Genomic DNA, 24,395 nt, shown 5'->3' with positions numbered 1-24,395 from the left:
GCAGGAAGGGTAAACGGCATTTCCATGTTCACCAGAAAAAGCTTAGTCATACTGGCCACCATAACCCGGAAAGCTGTCCGCAGACAAACGCCGGCTCCCTCGGCCTATAGAGTGAGATGAGCGCGCAACCCCAGAGTCGTCCGCGACTGGACCCTAACGGTCAGGGGTACCTTTTCCCTTATGCAGCAACATTGTTGTTCATTCCCCCCCAAAAAAGATTTAAAATCATGTTGCTGACCAACTAAGAAAATAAGCATCATTCATTCCTAAGCCCCTATCTGAATACTGTGTTTGTAAGCACTGCAACAGGACAATCTGGTACCAAAAAACGTAGTTGGACTAATTTGCACCTATGTTTCCAAAAGCATGCTTTGAAGTAAAGCAGGAAACTTTCTATGGAATTATTTGTATCAGTCACCCCTACAGAATTATTCAGGCTAGCTGTTACTAAGTTATGGGGGGGGAAACTCCCAGCATTGGTATAAAGGGACAATACTGGACTGCTTTTTGTAATCTCCAAAACTCCTTGGATATATAAGTACGAAGCACACACAGACGTTGCTCGTTCATCTTGGCCCAATGTTCGTTCTCCTGGAATTCCAGATAGTGGCAGTCCTGCTGAAACATGAGTTCAGTTACCAAATATAGATGAGAGGGTAGGAATTACATAGTCAGAGAAGACAGATGTAACTCAGAGGCCACAGTCACCTCCATACTGTGGACCAAGCAATCCTGAATGATAGCTTAAAGCAACTTCCAGCTTTCTTAGACAAAAGGAAGACGAGCTTCCATGCTTTGAAATTTATCTATATGAAATTCTTCCCACTGACTTAAGGTTTGTAAGATCCTTTTGGATTCTTTATTAAATTCTGCTTAATTTTGTCCATGTATGAATGTTATATTACATTCACTACAATAAAGATATTTCATTGACTATTGCCACGCTTCTGGTTGCAAAATGTTTTTGAAAGCATTTGATTTTAAATTTTTAAATAAACAATTATAGACATAATTAATTAATTGATATGTGTTTTTGTCCTGTGCATTTCCTTTTTCTGACTGCACCAGAAATCAGATCTTGAACATTATTTGTTAAACAGTGCTAAACATCATATCTGAGTTATTTATTATATGAATTATCAGTGCCTTTCAAACACTAACTATAATGTTTAAGTAAGCCTATTTATAACTGATTGTCTAAAGTTTCTGTGAATATGTTTTTTTCCTATTGCTGTTTGTAGAATATCACATTTAGGCCTGAGAATATTGTAAATATAAAATAGAAATCAAGAAATGCATGAAATAACAGACTAGCTACATGTATTTTTCATCTTTTTCTCCAAACTGTACAATACATTGTTTTACCATCAACCAATAAGCTCGTTAGAGAGATGAGGAAAGCATTTATAAATATGCTGCTGTCTAATCAGAAGAGTCTAGAAATAGCTCATAGCCTAGTTCTAATTATGATCATGTATGCTATTTGATAGGGTTCAAGTGTTATTTTAACTAGAACTAGATATGACTTAAAGAAGCAGAGGTCCTGGCAAGGAAAAGTGGATTCCTGGATAACATTGTGGAGCTATACATTCTGGCCATGATGCAGCATGAATGAAGCGCTTAATCCCACCAAAATAATTTGGGTCGGTTTTTGCAAACCTTAATTCAAAGCATGCAGACTTGAAGGCTTATGGTTAGAGATGTGAACCCTTTTTGCAGGCAATCAAAATAAATGGACAAAAGTTCAGAAGAGCCAAATAATTGCAGTGCCAGTAGGGAACTGACATTTTGTTCACAAACGAAGAAATGTTGCACCTTCTAGTAATCTAGCTACATTGCCATGGTGCCAACATATTGCTTAGGTATCTATTTTAGGCACTTGGGATCAAGATTAGCAGGCTGTTCTGGATGTGAATTTTATCCTTTCTTTGTGTATGGCCTATCTGAGAATGAATGGTAAGACACAATTATGCCAAGCTTGCTTTATGTGCAGTGGATTGCAAAATGGACGTAAACCACTTTCAGTCGGTCTGGAGCACCCTAACTTACCCATTGTGAATGCATTGTCCACAAGGAATAATTTGCCTTTTTGCATTCACTTTTTCTATGCCCACAGAGCACATTCTCACTGTTGAATGGAACGAGAGCTGTCACTGCTTACATGCACTGGCAGCCTTGCAAGATCTTGCTCACTTAACACTATGATGGAAAAACTAATGCCAGCAGGATGCCAAGCATCATATTTAATATAATTTTGAAAAATAACACACATTTATAAGAAATATTACATGTACATGATAACTATTATTTAAAATTGGGGGTGTTTCTTTTTAAACAATATATATAAAGGAGAATTAAAAACCTTACAATAAAAACTTGGGCATGATCCAGCCAAAGTTAACTGCTCATGTATCCCATTGATCTTTAATTTCAGAGTTACAGGGAGCTGGGCTCCGTACAGTTAAGTTCAAACTCACTTCCTAAAATGCCAACACATTGAAGTGGACATCTGAAAAGAGGAAGGCTCACTATCGGATATGTGCATGGAGATCTATGTAAGCAGGTTTCCCCTCTCAGAGTCCCGACATGAGTGTTTAATGCATGGATGTTGGAAGGCAGGGTTATTCACAATATCAGCGATGGGAGCCAGTGGTCTGAGGCAACTTTCCTTTATGTGCATTGGTGGCCTCATCACGCGTATACCACATGACAAGGGCTAAAATATATTCCACTGAAATCTATGGGACTTCAAAGGACTTGCCTGTGGCTGGATCATTTCCTTAATAAGCATATGAAACATACAATTTCCAAGTTTAGCCCTGATTTTCTGGCACTTATGCAGAAGCCTGGACAGCTGATCCCCTGGACCAGTGATTCCCAACCTTTTTGGTATGGTGACACATTATTTTATTGGGCCTTAGGTCTTTGGCAGCCTTTTTAACTGCAAGATTGCCTGTTACAGTATATAACATTGTTTTGAGGCATCCCAATAAAAAAATGAACAAACAGCATATTAATGTGGAATTTGTTGAAATGTTTTTAGTATTTACCAAGTTATCACCGTTTTGTGTGCAGATTGGTGTGCATCTGCCTGCAGGATATTGCTTCCTAAACTAAATTATTCTAAAAACATATGTTTGCACAAGCCATGTTAATGAATATTTTAAATAGTTTTATTCATAATAAAGTCTATTTTTGTCAAGTGTCAGTAGATACTTGGCTTACATTTTGTCAACAAGTAGATCAAAGCAGGATTGATATTTGTTCAGATATAGCCTGAATAATAGGATACAGAAGGGAAATATATTATTTCTTATTTTAACTAAGCATATCACCTGGCTTAATTATTAACCTACCCTGGCAGAGATCCAGTGACAGTATGACACAAGGTGCTCATCTAGTAAGCTGCTTTGAGTGGCTATTACAGCTCACCTCTTTGAGTGGCTATTACAGCTCACCTCTGTTGTACAGCTCTATTGTGTGGCAAGCTGCTATCACAGATTTGCTTCCAGCTGTCAGAAAGCCTTTTCCAAGTGTTAAGTCTTGAGCCTTTCTGTTGTTCAGTTATAAGCATTATAATATACCAATAAGCACAAGCTGTAAGAGGTATTCGTCATACCAGTTAAGGATTAAAAGGGGAGAAAATGGTTTACTTATAACAGCCTGCAACCCATTTGCTTAAGGTTTGTGACCCACTTCTAGGTCATAAATATAGAATTAAAGAGTTGGAAGGGTTGTCTAGTCCAACCTCTGCAATGCAGGAATCACAGCTTAAGAATCCTGACAGATGGCCATCCAACCTCTGCTTAAAACCTCCAGTGAAGGAGCAGCCCCACCACCTTCTAACTAGTCTATCCACTGTTGAATAGCTCTATGAGCAACAGGTTAGGATAGGTTCAACCAAAGTTATAGTCTAGGCTTCCTCAAACGCAGCCCTCCAGATGTTTTGGCCTGCAACCTCCATGATCCCCTAGCTAGCAGGACCAGTGGTCAGGAGATAGGAATTGGTAGTCTCAAAACATCTGGAGGGCCAAGTTTGAGGAAGCCTGTTCTAGTCAGACATCAGTGCACACACACTGATGAGTTTCTCTCCCATCCATGCAGGCTTCCACATTCACTTCAGTATCAGGGGCAGGTGAGTGTTCGCAAAGTGATACATATGCTCATACTCTTCAAAATAAATGGGGAAGCCCTTGCATATGTTGAAACTCTGTCGGTATTCAACCACCCTCATGGACTCTGTATTAAATTGGAAATGTGTGTTTAATCTCTCACGTTCTTTTCTAAAGTTCTTAAACTGTGGTTCGGACAACTGTGTTCAGATTTAAAGCTTTTTGGGTAACTCATTGTTGCATGTAGTTTGTCACAGAAATTGGATTAAAAGGGAAGCAGAGAGCCCAGAATAAACAAAATGCAGATTCGTTGCCTGAGAGATTCAGATGCTAAAATCACATGGCAAAGAGCTCAGCTTCCTAATAGCTTTCTTTTCTGCTCGATTACACAGTGATAATGGCACTGAGAAAGAGAAGAGATATTAAGAGATGCCCAAGCTAGTCCAAGGATTCAAGCACTCTGCCAATCAGTTAACAGTTCATGCAAGATAAGCCCCAGAGGAGCTGCTAAATGTAACAGGAGCTTACACAAGTCAATGTAAAATACATCCGATTGCATCTCATGACTGTCAGCCAGGTCATACATCTCTTACAGAAGAAAAGTAGTATGGCATATGGTGATATGCAACTTTGAAAAACGAAGTGGAAAAATCAGTGCCGTCTTGCTAACAAGCTGGTTCGTCACTAGGCTGGCTGTTATTTTAGATCTAAACGCCTGCCTTCAAACAGAAATGCTGTTGTGCATTCATTTTGCTTTTGGTCTACCCACATTTCCAGATGCAATTCTTCCATTTCCTTGCAAAGCCCTGAATGCTTTTAATATACTTCTAAAATATATAACAATGTATGTCGAACATAGCTTTTCTCTCTTTTTCCAGCCCTTGAAAGGGGAAAAAATGTATTATTATTGTATTTTATGTGTGTTTATAGATAGAAAAATAGAATTGTAGAGTTGGAAGGGACCCTAAGGGTCATCTAATCCAACTCCCTGCAAATACAGAAATCTCAAGTAAATCATACATGACAGATGGTCATCCAATCTCTGCTTAAAATATATGTTATAATTGAATTAATACTTGTCAACAGCTTTGAAGCCACTTTGGTAATGAAACAGTATATACATTAATAGTGAGGCAGCTGCCTCGGGTGGCAAAAGGTAGGATGTGTGGCAGCAGTAGCCCCACTGCTGTTCCTCCTGAGTGCCTTAGCCATTCCCTTCTGTTTGACAACAGAGATTGGTGTACCATGCAGGCTGCTCTGAGGTGCCTAAATTAACCTGCTGCTCCTAGGGGAAAGATGTTGTTCTGTCACCAATCCTGAACTATGAATCAACTTCTAGCCCTTTCAACTTCTGCCTGTTCACCTCAGAGAGCAAAATGCCCCGGGATTGCCCTTCTATGAATGTTTGCTCAAAAGTAAGACCCACTACAGGGAATAATGCCTTTGTATGTGTCTTTAGGATTGCAGCCTTTGGGTTTGAATATCAATAGGGCCAATTTTAATCAGTGATGGAAATTTTAAATGAATAACTGTGCATGTCTAGAGAAAATTCATTTGAGTTGTGATGTAATGTGATAGGGAATTTAAAAGAAAAGATTAAAGATGGCCCATATTTGTTGCTGGTAGATTTTTGTTTAATTGCAAATTATATCATACTTTCCTCAGTACCTGAAAAGATATTTTTATTGAGGTGTTTGTGACATGTAAATTTATTTAAATTTGCTTAACTCAGGAATGGGCAACCTATGGCTATCCACCTGTTGTTGGACTCCAACTCCCATCAGTCCTAGCCAACATAGCCAGGATCATGAATGATGGGAGTTGTTGTTGAACAGTGTATGGAAAGCCCCAAGTTCCCTTTACCTACTTTAAAGCATTTAATGTTCTAAAAGATAAATTGGTTGACAGCCTTCTGGAGGTTTTGTGCAGTTGCTGTTATGGTTCACAATAGCCTCCTTCTAGAGAAGATTTTGAACATTGTTCACAAATATACTTGATTTCTTAGATTCTTTTTTGCTGCATTGAAATTTCCAAGCTTTGGGCAAAACATTCAGGACCCATAGCTACAAATGCATAGAACAGGCATAGGCAAACTCGGCCCTCCAGATGTTTTGGGACTACAATTCCCATTATCCCTGACCACTGGTCCTGTTAGCTAGGGATGATGGGAGTTGTAGTCCCAAAACATCTGGAGGGCCGAGTTTGCCTATGCCTGGCATAGAACAACTACAGGGACCCTGGCATTGTAGTAGTCAAATACATTGTACCTTTAAATTATAATTTCACCTAGGTCCATATGGACCATAAGGATTTCAGCGATTTTACAGTTTTCTCTCTAGTTTTGGAGCTAATAATATGTGAATGAAAAAGAGTAGTTAGGTGAAAAAAGGTGTGTGGTCCTTACCAAAACAGGATTTATTCTCTTCCAGCATGCAGGACAGAAGCTGTGAGCAAGCTGTACCAATGCCTTTAGTGATGGAGGCATATTCTGCAGAGAAGAGCACACATGTGGGAAACCATGAAAACACATCTGAGGATTCCTCATCTTATGAACTCTTCTATGATTCCCTATCAGACATACCAGATGGAGAACTTTCAAATGAGCTATCTGCCTTTCTTAGTGACGATGAGATAAGCAAAAGCCTGGAACTTGCTCACACATCTATTGTGAATTCTGTAAAGGAGGATAGGAACGCAAACCAGGAGTTCACATATTACTTCAACACTTCTCCAAACTCACTATATATGCCTCTTCCATTGAGACCAATGGGGATAGTCAAACACTTCCAATAGGACTCAGGTGACCAGCCCAAACTCACTACTGATTTCAGCTCAAACTCTCCCAGACCAGAAGAACCAGAACATGTATTCTCAGGAAGCAAACAACATTCACAATGTTACTGGGAAACAATCCAGCATATCTCCCCTGCTGCCTGCAAGACCCAGCTTCATTCGGAGCCTAAAAATGCTGAAAGGTGTGGTCCAAGCATGCAAAAGCTGAGCCCCAAATCCAAACCAACTTCTGCAGGTGATGTTCCCTTCAAGAATAAGATGTGTGACAAAGCGGCTACTTTAATTGAAGAACTCTCTTCCATCTTTCGTGAAGCAGCCAAGACAAGAGTCAGGAGCCCTGATGGAAACTCCTCTTCTCCAGATAGTGGGTATCTTTCTCCTAAAACAAGCAACCAACCATGCCTAATTCCATAAGGAATCCAACCCCTGACAAAACATGCCCAGAGATCACACCTGCAAATGAGGTGCCTGAAGACACTCATACTGGAGAGTCTGTGCTCCAAAGGAAAGAAGACTGCAAGGCCAGTGAGAATGCTTCCCTGTACCAGGTCACAAAAGAGATACACAATCAACCTTCACCCCCTCGATTTACCCAGAAACTCAGGAGTCAAGAAGTTGCGGAAGGAAGGAAGGTCCTGCTTGAGTGCAGAGTCACTGGAAACCCAACACCTCATGTCAGGTAAGACTGGGATTTCAGTCCCATCATCTCCTGGGATGGAAATTCTGTTCCTCATACCTGTATATGACTAACAACTGCTGTATCTCCACATGATAATCTTTATTTAAAAAGGAAGAAGGGTTAAAAAAAACAACTTCAGATTTTGATCTTAATGGGAATGTATTACTATGGACCAACAAAATAATCTCATAATCTGTTCCTATATATTTGAATCACATATATACTAGGAGTGTTTAGCAACCGCACAATCTGCATTCTATCTGTCTCAATAGTGTTTGGAAGCACTTACACCCTGTTTCCACAGCCAACTCAGAGGAAAATGATGACCCACGTGAATAACATCTCTGTTTGTTTATTTCAACATCCCTTCCCACAAATCACTGTGATTAGAATGGCCTTGGAAAATAATTCATCCTGAGCAAGGCTTGTTATCTATATTTCTATGCTTAATAATTCTGTCTTTAGTAGTGCTTTCCTCCAATTTAGCTGATACAGACATCAAAGGTTTGTAGTTTCCTGGATCCTCCATTTCCCCCATTTTTAAATGCAGCATGGATTACAGGAAGCAGTAATTAAGATTATCATCCATACAATATATTAATTACACAACATCTGGTAGTTGCATCTCATCCCCTTCCTGCAAACAGTCAAAGACTTAAGAGTGTATACTATCAGGCACAAATTTCCAACTTTTCCATAGAGATGCAAAGAACCCGGGCTCTCCTCCAAGGTCCATGACATCTGAAATTAAAAACAATAGGAATGGAGTTCCTAATCATGCATTAGCATTTGAACTCGCATAACCTGAAGTCAATGCAACACTGCCATGCAGGAAGTGTTTTGGGGGGGGAGGGGGGGTTAAGGATTTAAGTGCATTGTAAAAGTGCCTCCTAAACTCAGCAAAATGAATTTTATTTGCTGATTTCCAGTGCATAAACACAAGTAAAATGTGTGACCTAACAGCTATGTAGGGAATGCCTTCTTAACCTTAACATATCAGTTTCCTTTGCATATCAAATGTGTTCCTTAAAAGAGTGTGAGGTCAATAGAGTTGTCATTCATTCACATTTTGGCAAGCTTATGTTCTTACAGTTATGGTAATTACTTTCACATGCAGCCAGTGCTTTTCCATTCTCCCTCTCCTCCATGCCCCTTAATTCCATGTGAACCTTACAGTGATGGGAATGGAGGGCTTCTGTGTGTGACACATACCGCGCTAGGCATCCATGTCAAGTGGAAGGGGACAGGCCACCTTCATACAAAGACTTCCTCATGAGCTCTTTTCTCCCCTCTTCTCCAGGACAGACATCAGGAAGAGTTCAGAAGCTTTCACTTCCATTTTTACTCTTCTCCAAAACTGGTTAATCTTAACTAAAGTGTTTTAAAAAGAGGGGGGGGGACCAGTTATAGGCCAAGCTAATTTTTCTCAACAAGCCATGATTTAAACCTTAGTTTAAAGTTAGGGTGAAATGCTAAACTGTGGTTAATTGAAATTGGAAGTGAAAGCTTCCAGTCCCCGACTTACAGCTGCGCTGGAGAAAGAGATGGGAAAGGGAGTGTATAAACCTGGACAGAGGAACAAAGGACGCTGCCTTAGACTGAGTCAGACCACTGGATCCATCTAGCTGAGTACTGTCGACACTGACTGGCAGCAGCTCTCCAGGGTTTCATGCAAGCGTCTCTCCCAGCCCTACCTGGAGATACCTGGGGATCAAACCTGGGACCTTCTGCATGCAAAGCAGAAGCTCTGACCACTGAGCTATGGTCCTTCCTCATCTCATTGGCTTATTCCAATGATAATGTCTGATGCAAATTTCAGTTCTCAACTTTATGTCAAACACCCCACCACCACCAAACATTCCAATATTAAAATCTAGCAACCCTGTTCCTATAATTAAGGACTATTTCATGCACTACTCAGATTCACACATTTATTGGAATAGAAGAAGAAGAAGAGTTTGGATTTGATATCCCGCTTTATCACTACCCGAAGGAGTCTCAAAGCCACTAACATTCTCCTTTCCCTTCTTCCCCCACAACAAACACTCTGAGAGGTAAGTGGGGCTGAGAGACTTCAAAGAAGTGTGACTAGCCCAAGGTCACCCAGCAGCTGCATGTGGAGGAGCGGAGACGCAAACCCAATTCCCCAGATTACAAGTCTACCACTCTTAACCACTACACCACACTGAGGCATGAGCTTTTGCACGGTAGATGGATAAGGGCACCCTATCCTGCTATTCGGAGACTGAAGAATATGCTGCTGTTGCTGGACTAAAGATTGTAAGAGTATAAAAGTGTATTGGTGCACACTTTGTCCAATTTTTAGAAACAGTATTATTCCCCCCATCTTCATAAACAAAACATATCAAATCTCATTTAGATGTCCTTGTATTTTGTTTGTTTGTTTGTTTGTGAGATTTTAGCTCAGGTGCAGCTGGTAGAGAAGGATGGCTGAAATCTTGGAGAGCTGCTGCCAGTCAGTGTAGACAATATTAAGCTAGAAAGACCAATGGTGTGACTCAGTACAGTACAGGGCAGCTTCCTATGTTCTTATGTTAATGTCCACTATAGCCCCAAATGCTGTTACATCCTCAGCTTATCAAGCCGATTTCTAAATATATAGTTTTCCCAGTTTTAGCCTGGTGTCTTTTCCCTGTGGTCTGTCCTCTCAGAACCCGTCATGTGCTTCAGAAAGCCAACATCTATTTATACTTCCATCATAACCATCCTTCTGGAATATATCTGGGCAGATTTTTTTCCTTTCACTGGGCAGATAGATGGGAAAGCCATCTGCGTCCCCATATCTTCTGGCCTTGCTCTGAAGTGCATAGCTGGTGGTGCCCATGATGAGTAAGCTTAATGAGCCTGTGCAACTTTTCCAGGTGGGCACCAGGCAAACACCAGAACCCCTTGGATGCCAGAGCAGGTCAGCAAATAGGTCTCTCATGTTGCGCACAATTATTTCTGTGGAACAGTGACAGCAAGTTCTCCCTCAGTGCTAAGCAACACTAGCTCTGATTTTGCTTCAGTAACCTGAGAACTGGGCAGCAGGAATGAAGGAGAGAGGAAGCTGTGCTTCCAGGAACATAGCTTTGCTAGAAAGAGAAAAATCACCTCTGATCCTTCAAATACCCAGGTATAGGTTTAGGGCTAAGGAAGGAGCACATATTGCCAATTTTTGAAAAGATTGTATATACAAATAGTGAGCTCCTTTTCATAGTGTGGATCCCTATGCAGCCAAATAGCACCATCTACACGGAAAGGCCAGAGTTTTGTTATGTGAGCTAGAAGCTGGAAGCAAGGCAGCAAGCTGGAAAGCCAGAGAGTCAGAGCTATGCCCAATTTCTGCTTGATATGGGTGAACCCTTCCATCATAGGTTCAGGTTGTATATATGTGTAAATAAACCATATATCATAAAGACACCACAGTCTCTGCTGCTCTTCATACTAAAGGAAACCCAACCCTGGGTAAGTGCCTGAACCCTGTGGAGAAGTTGCACCTCTCGGAGATTGGGGTAGTGTGCAGCAGTATTCAAGGTGCATTTGTGAGATAACTGTCAAATGTGAACTCGCCCTAAGGCAGAACATGCAAAAAGTGAAAGCGCATACTACTGGCATTGATACTCTGTTGTATTTCTTCCAAGACTTGCCAACACGACTGTACTTTTAATGCACATTCAAAATACCTTTTCTCCCTTCAAAGAATTCTGAGCAATGTAGTTTACTCCTCAGAGTTAAGAAAATCCGAGCTACCCTTATAACATAAATGCCCAGAATTTGATTTGATTGTGCATTAAAGGTATAGTGTGTATGCAGCCCAAGTTTCAAGAAAGCTGTTGTTTGTGTGCAGGCTGTGTTTCTTTCAGAGGGGCTGCTCACCGTGAATATGGTTAATTGCTATTTTTTGTTGGCAAGGTATCTGTCACTGAACCTGGGGACACTGAATCCTCTGGTTTGTAAAGTACTCATACACAAACCACTGCCTGTTGCTTTATCCCAAGAGGCCTCATTTTATCTTTTTTTTCAAATCAAATCAGCACAATTCTTACCTCCTTGTTTCACTAAAAAACAGTTTACACTGTCAGTTTAAGGCTGCAGTTCTACACGTACATCCCTGAGAATTATCCCTACTAAACACAGAGGGGTTTGCTAGTTAGTAGACTAGCATAGGATTGTGCTGTAAATGTAATTGCTTCAGCTTCTCGTGTAACATTTTAGGGTACAGCACTATCCAGAATGAGAATAAAGCTCTATGGGTTTTGGATAGTTGTTAAATTGCTGCACATTAATTTTACCCTGCTGCATTATGTTAAGGTACATATTCTTCCCCTGCCCATAACAAGGAATGTTTAATGTTAACTATACAAAGTGAAGGAAAGCAGGGAAACCTGGAAAGCTACTGGGCAGATTTTGACAGCTGTGCAATTGTCTGTGTTTCGCACTGTAGTCACATTTCTTCAACTGAAGATGTCACTCTATCTCAAGTGAGGCAAAGGAAGGGGAGCGCTTTAACTGTTCCTTTTTTTAGTGAGTAACACCAGGGGGCAGAACATTGCATTTTTACATGTACAATCAGCTACTCACAGAGTTCATGTTGAACAGTAAACTTTGTGCTGTTATTCAGATCACTTTTTAAGAAACGCATGTTAGAGACCACCTTAGATTATTGATTTAAAGACTTACCAGACTGTGGATATGTACAGTATATATATTTTTGGTCTAATTCAGTTTTCATTTATATTTTTTAATAATACAGTATTATCTTAATGCATTTTATACAGCTTGGCAGTTTTGAAAGTTTTAAATATTCACTTGTTCAAGTGATATTGTACAGAAATGTAGTGGAGGGTGTGTGTTTTTTAACACCCCCCCCCCCCAACTTCCAGTGAATTCTGCATTGTTAAGTTCAAAAAAATTCCTTTCTCCACCCACCAGACTGAAGAAAGAACAGCTATAGTTGTTATAATTTATTCAATACCAACAGATGGTGGTGCTGTAAGACAGGAACTAATTGGGTTGTATCCAGACTAAGTTAGGTGTACTTATGTCCCACGGGGAACCATTAAAAAAGTTAGCCCTAACTTAACTTGGGCCTCATTGATTTCAATGGAGTGCAACCAACATAGTTTGGATCCAGCCTACTGCTTCTTCAGATTTTAGAACTGAATTTGAGGATGGGGAATGTACAGTGATTGCAATCTACTGCCACACTCATAAGTCATAGCCTAAATGTCCACATCAATTGACCCATTCCAAAGCCATATTTCAAAATGTTTATTAAAAATCCTATACAGCTCCTTAATAACTCTTCTGCATGCTCTTACACATAATAACTTTGGTCAGTTATGCTTGCAGAAGCCACATTCATTCTGAAAGTTGAAATATTCTATAATTCTACTTTTTGTAACCATCTGGTCTGGGACTAGTAACTGTCCATATGGAAGATTATCTGGGAGTCCTACATCATCTTGAGTTTCATGAAGGAAAAGCAGGATATACGGAAATAAAATAAATGATAGATTTCTGTTGTTGTTTTTAACTTAGCTGAATTTGATTTTAAAGGAGATATTGTCAGGGCCAAACTACAGGTAGATGTGACTCTGTTTATGCAGTTAGCAATTGCATGGATATTTTTTCGGAGTAAACAGCAGGCACAGGGAAGACCCAATACTGACTGGGACTGCAACCAGGAGGGATGCTTCCCATCCTTTGCTGCAGTCCCAATCTAGACTGGTGCCTCTGCTTGACATTTGTGCTCCTCCCACTTGCCCTCCCAATAAGCAGCACAGCCTCCATAATACATTATCTAGAGAGAGAAAGGCCACTTTCATACTAATATACTGAAATGCTGCACTCCCTAATCCTTTAAGAGTGATAGTCAAATCTGCCTTTTTGTAAACTCAAGTGAGGAAGCAGTTTTATTGCCAATACATTTGTAATCGTTTTGGGAACTCGGCTCTTCTGACATCTAGCTGTGCTGTTTTGCAAAAACTACATTCTGTAACGTGTGCTGATGTGCCCCACAGTCTTATGTGTGGGAGGGAAAATAATCACTCCTTGATCTCTCCCCCCCCCACTTTTGCATAGATTTGGAGCCCTGGGGCTACTATAAATTTGGTAAAAACAAGCTGTGCAGTAAGTTCTCTATAAATCAAGACCTGTTGTTAAGAGGGAGTGTTTGGGGAGAAAGGTGGTGTCATGAGATTGGCAATGTCTTCTTCCAGAGACTTAATTGGCTATAATATCCCAGTTGCTCTTGTCAACAGAACTTGGAAAACATTGGGAATAATTCAGACATGCATGTACATTTCTTGATATATCTAGTCGTTCAGTGACTCACAGCTGAATGCAGCAGCTCATCCAGGAGTTTATTGACAGCCTATCAGCCACTGCATGGAGAAGGAGACCCAGCACCAACACCATGAGACAATGACAGAGGCAGGGAGATTGCTACCTCACCACTGTACAGGTTTGCAGTTGCTAACTGGGTATCAGTGCCCAGCAATGCCTGGCAATGTCATTGCCCATACTGGTGGTGCTGCCTATTCAGTAGCTGCAGCCTCCCATGCCTCTTCTACCACTTTGCTCAGCTCTCTTGGAAGACTGGCAGGCCTCTCTCCCCACCTGCAGTGATTCTCAACTCTCCAGTCATTTGTGTGTATAGTAGAGCTCCAAAATCTGATCTTCCTAATACCTGCACATGTCATGGCAACTAACATGCAGCCACTGAAATTTATAGCAGTTTCACAAACAACTTGAGATAAGGAGCTGCTGGTGATAAGCATGGGTTAAGTTGTCCTTTGCATCCTAGCCAGTTACCATTTGGTCAATTTTGGTAATGATATTGTCTCAGATTACATTAAGGCAGAGCAAATAAACTTGTAGTCCCAGGCCAGCATGGCCAATGATAGAAGCAGTCCTGCAAAACCTGGTGGTCCACAATTTCCCCACTCCTGCATTAATGCATGGGATTCAAGCACTGACTCATAGTCATTTGTTTGGGAAATAAGGATCATTGTTTGATTCTTTGGCTATCGCTGGAAATTTCAGACATTAGAAATCCTGTCTCCCAATTTGTGTTTACAAATGAATGCATGGAATTCCTCCATGCATAAATTTCTTGGGTGAGACTTGAGGACTAATATGCTTCCCAAACTTCACACACAAAAAACACTATTGGCTGTATGGTTGTATATGTACACACAACCTCTCTCTCTCTCTCTCTCTCTCTCTCACACACACACACACATCCTCAGTTTCCTTGAAGTTTCACAAGTTCATCACTATCTTGTTGATTTGATAAAAAGGAAATAGATGGCTTATGTTCTAATCTGATGACCATGTGCTTATTTAGCAACCTTCACAAATCAAATCATTGTTTTTCATTTTTGATAGTATGCTAAGTGGAATAGCCTGCATGTAGAAGAGTTCCCCTTGAAATTGTAGGATTCAGCCAGCCTTGGGAATATGGGAGGAAAAAACCTCTCAGCAAAGAATTGCAGTTGGAATAAATTGTAGTACTGGAACCATAGTCATTGTTTATCAGTGCTCATACATCTACAAAGTAGTGCTTACAAACCAACCTAAATTGTTATGCTTAGTGGGTTTTTGACATCTATCTGTGTTTGCTTTCTGGCAAGATAGCATCTTGGACGGTTTAAAATTATTGGAGGCAAATATGACAATTGAATAACCAAATTTAGTTGACACATTTTTGTGGGATGCAGTCCACTGCTTCATAAATATTTATGTGGCAAACACAATTATCACTTTAAACCATTACATGGTAAGCAAAGAATGTTTCAAAATATCTGAACTGTGCAGTGTATAAAATGCTTGTGTGTGCGTGTTTGAAAGGGTTAACAAAATGAAATAGCAGGCACTGAGTGGATATATTAGATTGGGATTTCTTGGAACTCATTTTGTGCTTGAGGTTTTTAGGGCAATTTTAAACTGGCAGCAATGTTGCACCCAAGAACTGATGTATGGTCTGGACCAAAATATATGTGATGTTGGAAGCTGCATTTGTTTATTCATGTGTCTTGCTCTGTTCACATGTAAAGCAGGATGGGCTGTATTATTTTGACATTCAAAAAGGCACGTGGAGCAGGAAAGCTGAACACTTACCCCTCCCTGCATGACCTACTGACACCCCATCGCTTCACACTCTTTTCTCCCAACCCAGCACATTTCCACAACCATTAGGATGGAAGAAACAAAAAAGGCATGGGGTTGTATGTAACATTAATCAAACTTAAGAGTATACCCATTGGAATAAATGGACATGACTGCCTTTGATTTCAGTGGGTCTAGTCTGAGTTGGCTATAATCCTATGATATCATCATAGCAGATACCAATACACAAAAGGGGTCTGTAATTTATGACTAAAAATGCAATGTCCAAAATTGATTTCCATCCTCATTGACTGAATTTCATGCTTTCGTGTGTAGGAGAGTCCAAGAAGCCTTGTACTATGGATACAGCCTTTATAAATGCAACATTCTAGTTCAGTTTTATATAATTGGCTTTGGCATTACAAGTTTACTGAATGTTACAGTTTATCTTAGGAAAGGGTCCAAAAGGGGATGGGACCTATGTCATCTTAAGAGCTCTGAGGTTTCTCAACTAATTAGCAAATAGGATTCTCCATAAAAGTTTTTCTTAAGCAAACTACAAGTAAAAGCAAGCTTTTAAAATCTAGCACAGGCCACTTGTGCTGTAGAGGTATTTCCCCCTCAGCTCCTGTTTTGTCAACTTCAAAGCAAACGTAAGCTGATGTTCCTTCATGTTTAGCATGTATGTAATAAAAATTATTATTACTTTGCCCTTGCACTGCCTTTATATCAAAGGACCTGCATGCTTACGTATCTCTGTCATACGCTGGAAGCCTTTCCTCATGTTCAGACATCTGAAATAGGAATCCTTGACCATGGGGAATGGAGAAGAAAGGGGATATTATAAAGTGTTGTGTGGAATTGTTAAACACACAAAACAGGTCTGAATGTCAAAAGGAGCCCACCAGCTGTGTATGGCAGCTCACTGGGGGCTCACTAAACCTCCCCTACCTGCCCGCCTGGATTTCAAAATGGCGGGAGGAGGCAATCAACCATTTGGTAATCAACAACCATTTGGTAACTGATACACTTCATTGGGGGTCGTGGGTCACAAATGGTTAAAGCCAATGCACAGGCCGGATCACTTCACTATAAAGTGACTACAGGTATGTGTTTTGTTACAGGCTACAATCCATTGTGGGATTGTCAAAGCATACTTCTCCCTTCAGAATAATAACCTAGAGTCTAACCAGCTTTCTACAGAAAACAGTGCACTACTGAGCATTTTTTGAAACAGATCCCTAAGGAGGGAAGTGTAGTAAAGAAGAATTCGCTTCAACAAATACCTGCTAAAATAATTAGTCTAAAGTTCATATAAGTTACCTTCGCCCAAGCGTGCCCAATAATAAGGAAATGGGGCATATTAGAACTGCAAAAAACATTTCTTTAGTGTTCCTAGACTACTTTAGTGCACAGTGGCCATGTCTATAAAATATAGCTACTGATCTTGGCTATAAAGTTATAGTCGCATGTTGCTAAGTCTGATGTTTTCACAGGTGGACAGATAAGAATGATTTCATTGTCTGCAATTGGCAGACAGAGTACTATGCAAGCAAGAGTAGAAAGAGATTGCAGTATTCATTGTTTTCATTTGTAATAGAAGGCTTCACAATGATTCCTCCACAGACAATATTACTTAACAATTCTAAATTCTAAAACTCCCACCCATCTGGAAAGAAGTGGTGCAGATCTCTAGTTTTGTTTTTTCTTGTGCTGTGAGAGGATGTAGGAGCTAGAGAAGGCCCATCCTACTGGGGCACCAGCAGAATGGCCACTCCCCCTTCTGCCTGCACCCACAGAAGAAGAAAGGTGCTGGGTTTTGGGGAGAAGACCTGGGGTGTATTCAGACATGGGGAATATTGTGTTAGTTTTCCTTATTATAATGCTATAATGCTGCCCCATTTTCTAGTGTTCCTTTCACATGCAGTACCTGTTGTGTTGTAGGACCCAGGTGGCGCTGTGGTCTAAACCACCGAGCCTCTTGGGCTCGCCAATCATAAGGTCAGCAGTTCGAATCCATTGACAGGGTGACCACCCATTGCTTTTCTTCCTGCAGCAGGGGAAGAGCAAATCTATTTTAGCAATGTTAATATAATCTGCAAACCAGGTCACTATGTCTGGGGCAGCAAGCATACAAATTCAGGACCTTTAGTGAAGTTCTGTGTGTTACACACAGTGCCACTGGCAACTTACCGGTAGCTTGGCAAATTAGCTAGAGATAATACAACTTTAAATAGACACTTTATTTTTTTATAGGAATGGAGTCCCTAGACCATTGCAACATCAGGTACAGTACTATTCTGGTGGTGGTGTTTTGGGGGTTTTTTATTTAAAAAAAAATCTGCCCTTGTTATCTATTCCAGGACAGTTTACAATGCTGTTAAAACAAAACAATAAGCAATAAAATAGGCACTGGCTCAACTAAACCAATAAAGAAATAGAACAATTCAATATCTATTAAAACACCAGAGTAAAAACTTTATACCCAGTGTTTAAGCTAACCATCCTTCCAAGATTGAAAATGCAAACCACTAAAATTCCCAAGAGAACAAAAAAAAGTCTTAACCTCAAAAGAATGCTGACACCCAACCCTTTGTTTTTGTAAGATCTGAATCAGATGTGGCTGTGCATGTTCTGATCCAGCGCCTGGATGCGTTGATCGGCTGGGAAAGGGCCAAGAAACTGAAACTCAATCCTGATATATTGGAAATCCTATGGCTGGGTAGTTCCCAGGTCAGGGAACTAGGTAGTATTGGGTTGGGTTGCAGCCCTTCTAAAGGAATGAGTATGCCATCTTAAGGTACTATTGGATCCATCTTTGTCATTAGATGCCCAGGTGACAACAGTGGCTGAGTTGCCTTTTACCAGCTTGGAATAGTCTGCCAGATACGGTCATTCTTGGACATGGATAGGGTAATGACTGACTAATGCAGTGGTAGCTATAAGGATGTGCTATTGCCATGTGCTTTATGAGGAGCTGCCGTTGAGGCTGGGTCAGAAGCTGCAACTGGTTTAACTGATAGCTAGGCTATTCACATACCTTGCTGCGTGCATATGGCACCAGTCTTAAAAGAACTGCACTCATTGCCAATGAGCTACTGAGCCAGGTTTTGGTTTTGATATACACAGCCTTAAACAACTTAGGACCAGGTTACTTGCCGGACCAACCTCATCCCAGTTTTAGGTAATTCGATCATTAAATTCTAGTGAGGACCTGTTGGTGGTGCCAACATCCAGTTTCAGCATACATTGATAGAGTTTAGGCAGTTTGTTGCTACCGAGGGACATTAGGTCACACTCAACACCTAGCAGTTCGAAAACACGTCAAAGTTCAAGTAGATAAATAGGTACCACTCCGGTGGGAAGGTAAACGGCGTTTCCGTGCACTGCTCTGGTTCGCCAGAAGCAGCTTAGTCATGCTGGCCACATGACCCGGAAGCTGTATGCCAGCTCCCCCGGCCTATAGAGCGAGATGAGCACCACAACCCCAGAGTTGTCTGCAACTGGACCTAATGTTCAGGGCTACCTTTATCTTTACCTTTACAACATGACTTTACAGTGGAAGCTCTCTGCTTCCAGCAATTTAGGTGTAAAATGTACCATAGAAATTTTCTGTTTGAATCATAAAGAATAGTTACAGCCCAGCCCTATACATGCTTACTGAGAGCTGTAGTGACATAGGTGGATTTGTTTCCAAGTAACTGTGCTGCGGGGGGGGGGGGCTTGAATACAATATTGTAGGATGGGTAAGCACGGCACTGCGTAACTGATCACAAGACACGGTGCACACATCCCATCTGAATGGCAATGCCCATCAATTTTGGGGAGCCCAGCATCCTCTGATATTTTATTGGGGGGGGGCTGAAGGGAACCCGGCCCCTAGACATTGGCTCCTATGCTGTGCTGGCAATTGTATGATCAGGCCATCAGTTGCTAACCTTTTTTGGGTCCATGGGCACATTTGAGTTTTTGCTCTAGGCTGCACCTCCTCTGGTTGCTTGTCTGCCACTTCCTTCAGCTCTGTATTTTTCAAGGCTCAGATCAGCAGCCAGTAAGAAAGCCATGCGCTCTGCATCCCTACTTGGATGGTTCGCCCCGTCCCTCGGCGCACCACCCCTGGTGCCCAAGAGGCTTCCTCCGCCGCTGTCAGCAGCTTGGCTGTGGATCTGAGCCTTGAAAATAAACAGAGCTGAAAGAGAAAGTGAGAACGCATGTCACTCATCCAAACTCCTCCTTCAGCTCTGTGTACTTTTTTGGGGAGGGGACGTATCCACCCTTACCAGTAAATGACAAAGGGGGAAATGAATGGGGTGGGTGCAGAGGCTTCATGGGCACCAAGGGAAGTTCTCAAGAATGAGGATCATGCTGCACACCCTGCCTCTGCAAATAAACTTCATATCTAAAATACTCTGAACAACTCCATAATTGATATATTATTGGCTGACACTCATATAATAGCCCCCAAGTGAGAGGCTGTTGGAAATGCTGAGCAGTGGCGGTGATTTTTTACAGAGACTGTAATGTCTGTTAGCCACTCACTCCCGGATTAAATAGAATTGCCATGACTGCAGATGCCAGGAATAAATAATGGTGATATCTTCCCTAATCAGAAGACCCTAACATGAAAATTGGCCCCAAGACTCAAGTGGCTGAAATTAGATCTTCACCCATCTGTCTCTGGAGGAAACTACAATACACTTCCTGTGTATATTGCTCTCCACATTGGGGAAGCATCTCATAACAAGCTAAAGTGGAATAAATCCACCACAAATGCATTATTAATATGTTACGTGTCCTGCAACATGCTTGTCTGGAAGGGCCCATAGACAGGATACCATGTTTAGAATAGTTTTCATTCATATGTGAGTTGCTCCAGCATTTGTGAAACCATTTCCTAAAGATCTCCTTAGCTTTCTCAAAAATATTTGCTAAGATCAGTAGAATAGAACTCTGTACAATGGAGATCACACACTAACCTCTCATTTTATTTATCTTTGGCTTTAAAAAGGTTTCATTGGAACATTTCCCTTAAGCTCAAAGGCTTACTGTGAGAATATAAACAGCCTTTTTAATTTCTGTGGATATATATTTTCATCCAAAAAAAATGAAAAGGCAGCATAGTATTTGAATTACCAAATTGTTTAAACCTGACACAACATGGCTTGTTTTATTCTGTATAAGAAATATACTTTTTAATATGCCATTATTATAAGCTGCTGCATTCTTATGAAAGCTTAGTGAGCTATACCAGCTAAAGAAAGAGAACTACACTTGGCTCCACAAATGTCTTTTCTTTTGTTCTTGCATTTTCCTTCAAGGATAAAATCAGCACAATTTAATCCATACAATAAGACACACCTTGCAACGTGTTTAAAATTTAAGATGCATTCTAATCCATAAATTATAGTGTTGTCTGTGCCTCTTCTTCAAACTTTATCTCATGCTTCCTTAGGCTGAGAGTAGTGGAGGTGGTAGAAGGGAGACACTAAAATGCCAAATGTATCCTTTGACACAGGATTCTAGATTCTTTTAAAAACGAAATGGCATTTTCTCCCAGTCCTGTTACTTTGTATGCCAGGGATGGTGCAGTGAACGTAAAAACATATAAATACTGTGTATTATCAGGCTTTGGTTTTGTATCTGCAGAGACAACTGTCCCAGATCATTTGGTGGGTTTCAGCAATGTTACCAGGGATATACAATGACCGCCACTAGGGAATTGTGATTTAACCTTTCCTTTATTGATTTTTAGTTAAGATCTAATTCCACATAACAAACATTCCAGGAACAGTAAGAAAAATTAAAATATTTTACTGCCCAAATGTCCCTTTTAACTGATTATAGGCTCTCTCTCACACACACACCCAAAATGTGTTTTTGTTGCTTCCTACTTGTTTCCCTGAACATGGGTGGTACTGTGGTCTAAACCACTGAGCCTCTTGGGCTTACCGATCGGAAGGTCAGTGGTTTGAACCTGCATGATGGGGTGAGCTCCCATTGCTCTGTCCCAGCTAGCAGTTTGAAAGCACACCAGTGCGGTAGATAAATAGGTACCACTGCGGCGGGAAGGTTAACAGCGTTTCCATGCGCTCTGGCCAGTGGCGGAGCTTCATGCTCCGGCACCGGGGGCAGAGAGCAGGCAGGGGTGGGGCTGGTGCATGTCCCAGGGTGAGGTTCGCTGCCCGCAGGGGTGGGGTGTGTGTTCTGGGGGCGGGGCAGGCTGCCTACAGGGCCAGGGTGCCCAGTGCGGGCGGAGGGCAGCCGCAATGGAACCCCACCAGGATCTCACTGCCGGGGGTGGTGTGCTCCCACCGCCCCCCTCTTCCTCCGCCAGTGGCTCTGGCACTTGTCCTGTTGCACCAGAAGCAGTTTAATCATGATGGCCACATGATCCGGAAAGCTGTCTGCGGACAAATGCCGGCTCCCTTGGCCCAAAAAGTGACATGAGCGCCTCACCCTATAGTCACCTTTGACTGAACTTAACCGTGCAGGGATCCTTTATCTTACCTTTACCTTACTTGTGTCCAACAGAGGGTGCTGTGAGATCCAAGGCCAAACATTTTCATCACAAAGTGATTGTGCAATGTATTGATACAATTAGGTTGTACTGTTAATTTACGAGGTGGAAACCCTGAATGCAAACTGCATGGTTGTTTCAAGCATGCCTCGCTCTGGATATTGTACGTGCCAAATCAGCCCCTGACTGAGTTTATTAAGGAACATTCTTCAAATTACAACTGCATTATTTTAAAACTGTATCATCATTAAACCTTTTTATTAAACTGTTTTATTATTAATAATAATAACCTTCTTTACTCACTCCGGTTAGAACTTTTATCCATTTGGCTAGATCTTGTTTTGATTTGTTCTCTTCATAGTAAGGGGGGGGTGACTTGTGTCCCCTTCTGACTTTTTATTATGGGTGTTTTTGTGACATTCTGCTTTAGTTTAGTTCTGCAATGCTTCCACATTTCTGTTGTCCTATATTTTTGTTGGGCTACAGCACAACAAAAGCAGGACAAAAAAAGTAAACATTTGTTATATAAAAAGTTACAGGATTTTTTTTTTAAGGAAGTTACAGAATATTCACAGACTGAAGATGTAGCAATATGGCCATCTCAAAAAATTTGTAGGGCTAAACAGTAGCCTATTGAAGAGGGATTGCATCTGACCGTCCCAATAGCATTGTGAACACCAATAATCAGAAATGCACAGTAAAAAGGATGTACAAGTATTCTGCTGTACCAGAGTATTTTTGCCCACAGTGAAACAAGGGAGATTCTGAACACTTTGGTGAGATCACTTTGACAGCTGCATTGCAGGCCCTCTTGGTCCCCATGAACAACACTCATGGTAACTCAGCACAGGAATTCCAGTGTATTACAGTTCACTTACAAAAAGCAGTGAATTGTGAATTCAGAAGCTGAATTTGGTGTTCTGGGTGGCGCTGTGGGTTAAACCACAGAGCCTAGAGCTTGCCGATCAGAAGGTTGGCGGTTCAAATCCCTGCAACAGGGTGAGCTCCTGTTGCTCGGTCCCTGCTCCTGCCAACCTAGCAGTTCAAAAGCATGTCAAAGTACAAGTAGATACATAGGTACTGCTCCAGCGGGAAGGTAAACAGCATTTACATGCGCTGCTCTGGTTCGCCAGAAGCGGCTTAATCATGCTGGCCACATGACCCAGAAGCTGTACGCTGGCTCCCTCAGCCAATAATGCGAGATGAGCACCGCAACCCCAGAATCGTCCGCGATGGGACCTAATGGTCAGGGGTCCCTTTACCTTTAGCTATTGGTCTGGAAGCCAGCTGTCTGTGAAGGAGATAGTGGTGTATTGCCTTTTTCCATGCAAAGACCATAATCCTGCTAACAGTAGCAGACAGTGTTGGTGAGGCACCACTGCACACCTGACCTCTGGTTGAATGCTCTGCTGCTGCTTACCAGGAGGTAGAGTAGGAAGTTGGAAAACAGAAGCAATGTTGGTGCTGTGCAAATGCTCCATATTTGCTATGCCAGTGCATTTGCACTGCACTTATCTTACTGCTGCCTTGGGAAGCAGCAGGGAAACCACTGACCAGAAATCAGGTGAGTGGTGGGGCCCCAGTTTAGATTTTTGTGGCATGCAGCCTTTGCAGGGGTAGCTGATATTTTTGAATAGCCCACCCCTCAAAATCTTTGAATCCAGTTGACTTCTAGAATGCTCAGGCAAAATTATTCCACAAATGGCAGTTGTTGCTGTGTTGGTTATTTGATCAGCTACCACAATGAGGAAGGAATAGGATGGTGGAATCTTGTCAGCTGCTTCAGACTGGAGGTAAGGAAACATATTTTTGAATGCTTCCCAATGTTAAAATAAATTCACTGTGTATAGAAAGCTGCAGCATACCAGGAGATTGGAACTAAGGACTTAGGCAGCAGACCCCACACACTTTGCTTCCTTAGCAGGACTGCTTTCAGATTCAGGAATTACTGGTACAATCTGTTGTGCTATGGTACCATTCATACGGTAGGCAAAGCTGGAGCTGAATTTCTCCATTCAGCCAGGGCCATGTAACTGGAGAAACCAATTGGTGGTTCCAAATAACTCTTGTTCCAAGCCGTTCTCCTGTTAGAAGATGGAGAGTCTTCTACACGGAATGTCCCACCTGGTCCTTGACCTCTGGCTGGCAAGTCTTTTGACTATGTTTCTGCCTCTGGCCC

The 24,395-nt window shown here is 41.5% G+C and overlaps 1 protein-coding gene across 1 annotated transcript in view; it reads left to right on the top strand.

The window, feature by feature from the left end:
- The first annotated feature begins 6,542 nt into the window (after positions 1-6,542).
- PALLD (palladin, cytoskeletal associated protein) overlaps positions 6,543-24,395 on the top strand; it is a 207,587-nt gene continuing 189,734 nt past the window's right edge. Inside the window, 4 exon segments of the mRNA XM_033160304.1 lie at positions 6,543-6,886; positions 6,888-7,069; positions 7,072-7,287; positions 7,290-7,584. Of these exon segments, the coding sequence (XP_033016195.1) occupies positions 6,543-6,886; positions 6,888-7,069; positions 7,072-7,287; positions 7,290-7,584 (1,037 nt within the window).

The sequence above is a fragment of the Lacerta agilis genome, chromosome 9 (genome assembly GCF_009819535.1).
Source record: "Lacerta agilis isolate rLacAgi1 chromosome 9, rLacAgi1.pri, whole genome shotgun sequence".
In the NCBI taxonomy this organism is placed as follows: domain Eukaryota; kingdom Metazoa; phylum Chordata; class Lepidosauria; order Squamata; family Lacertidae; genus Lacerta; species Lacerta agilis.
Note: the sequence above shows the minus strand (reverse complement) of the source record. Positions and strands in the feature narration are given on the sequence as shown.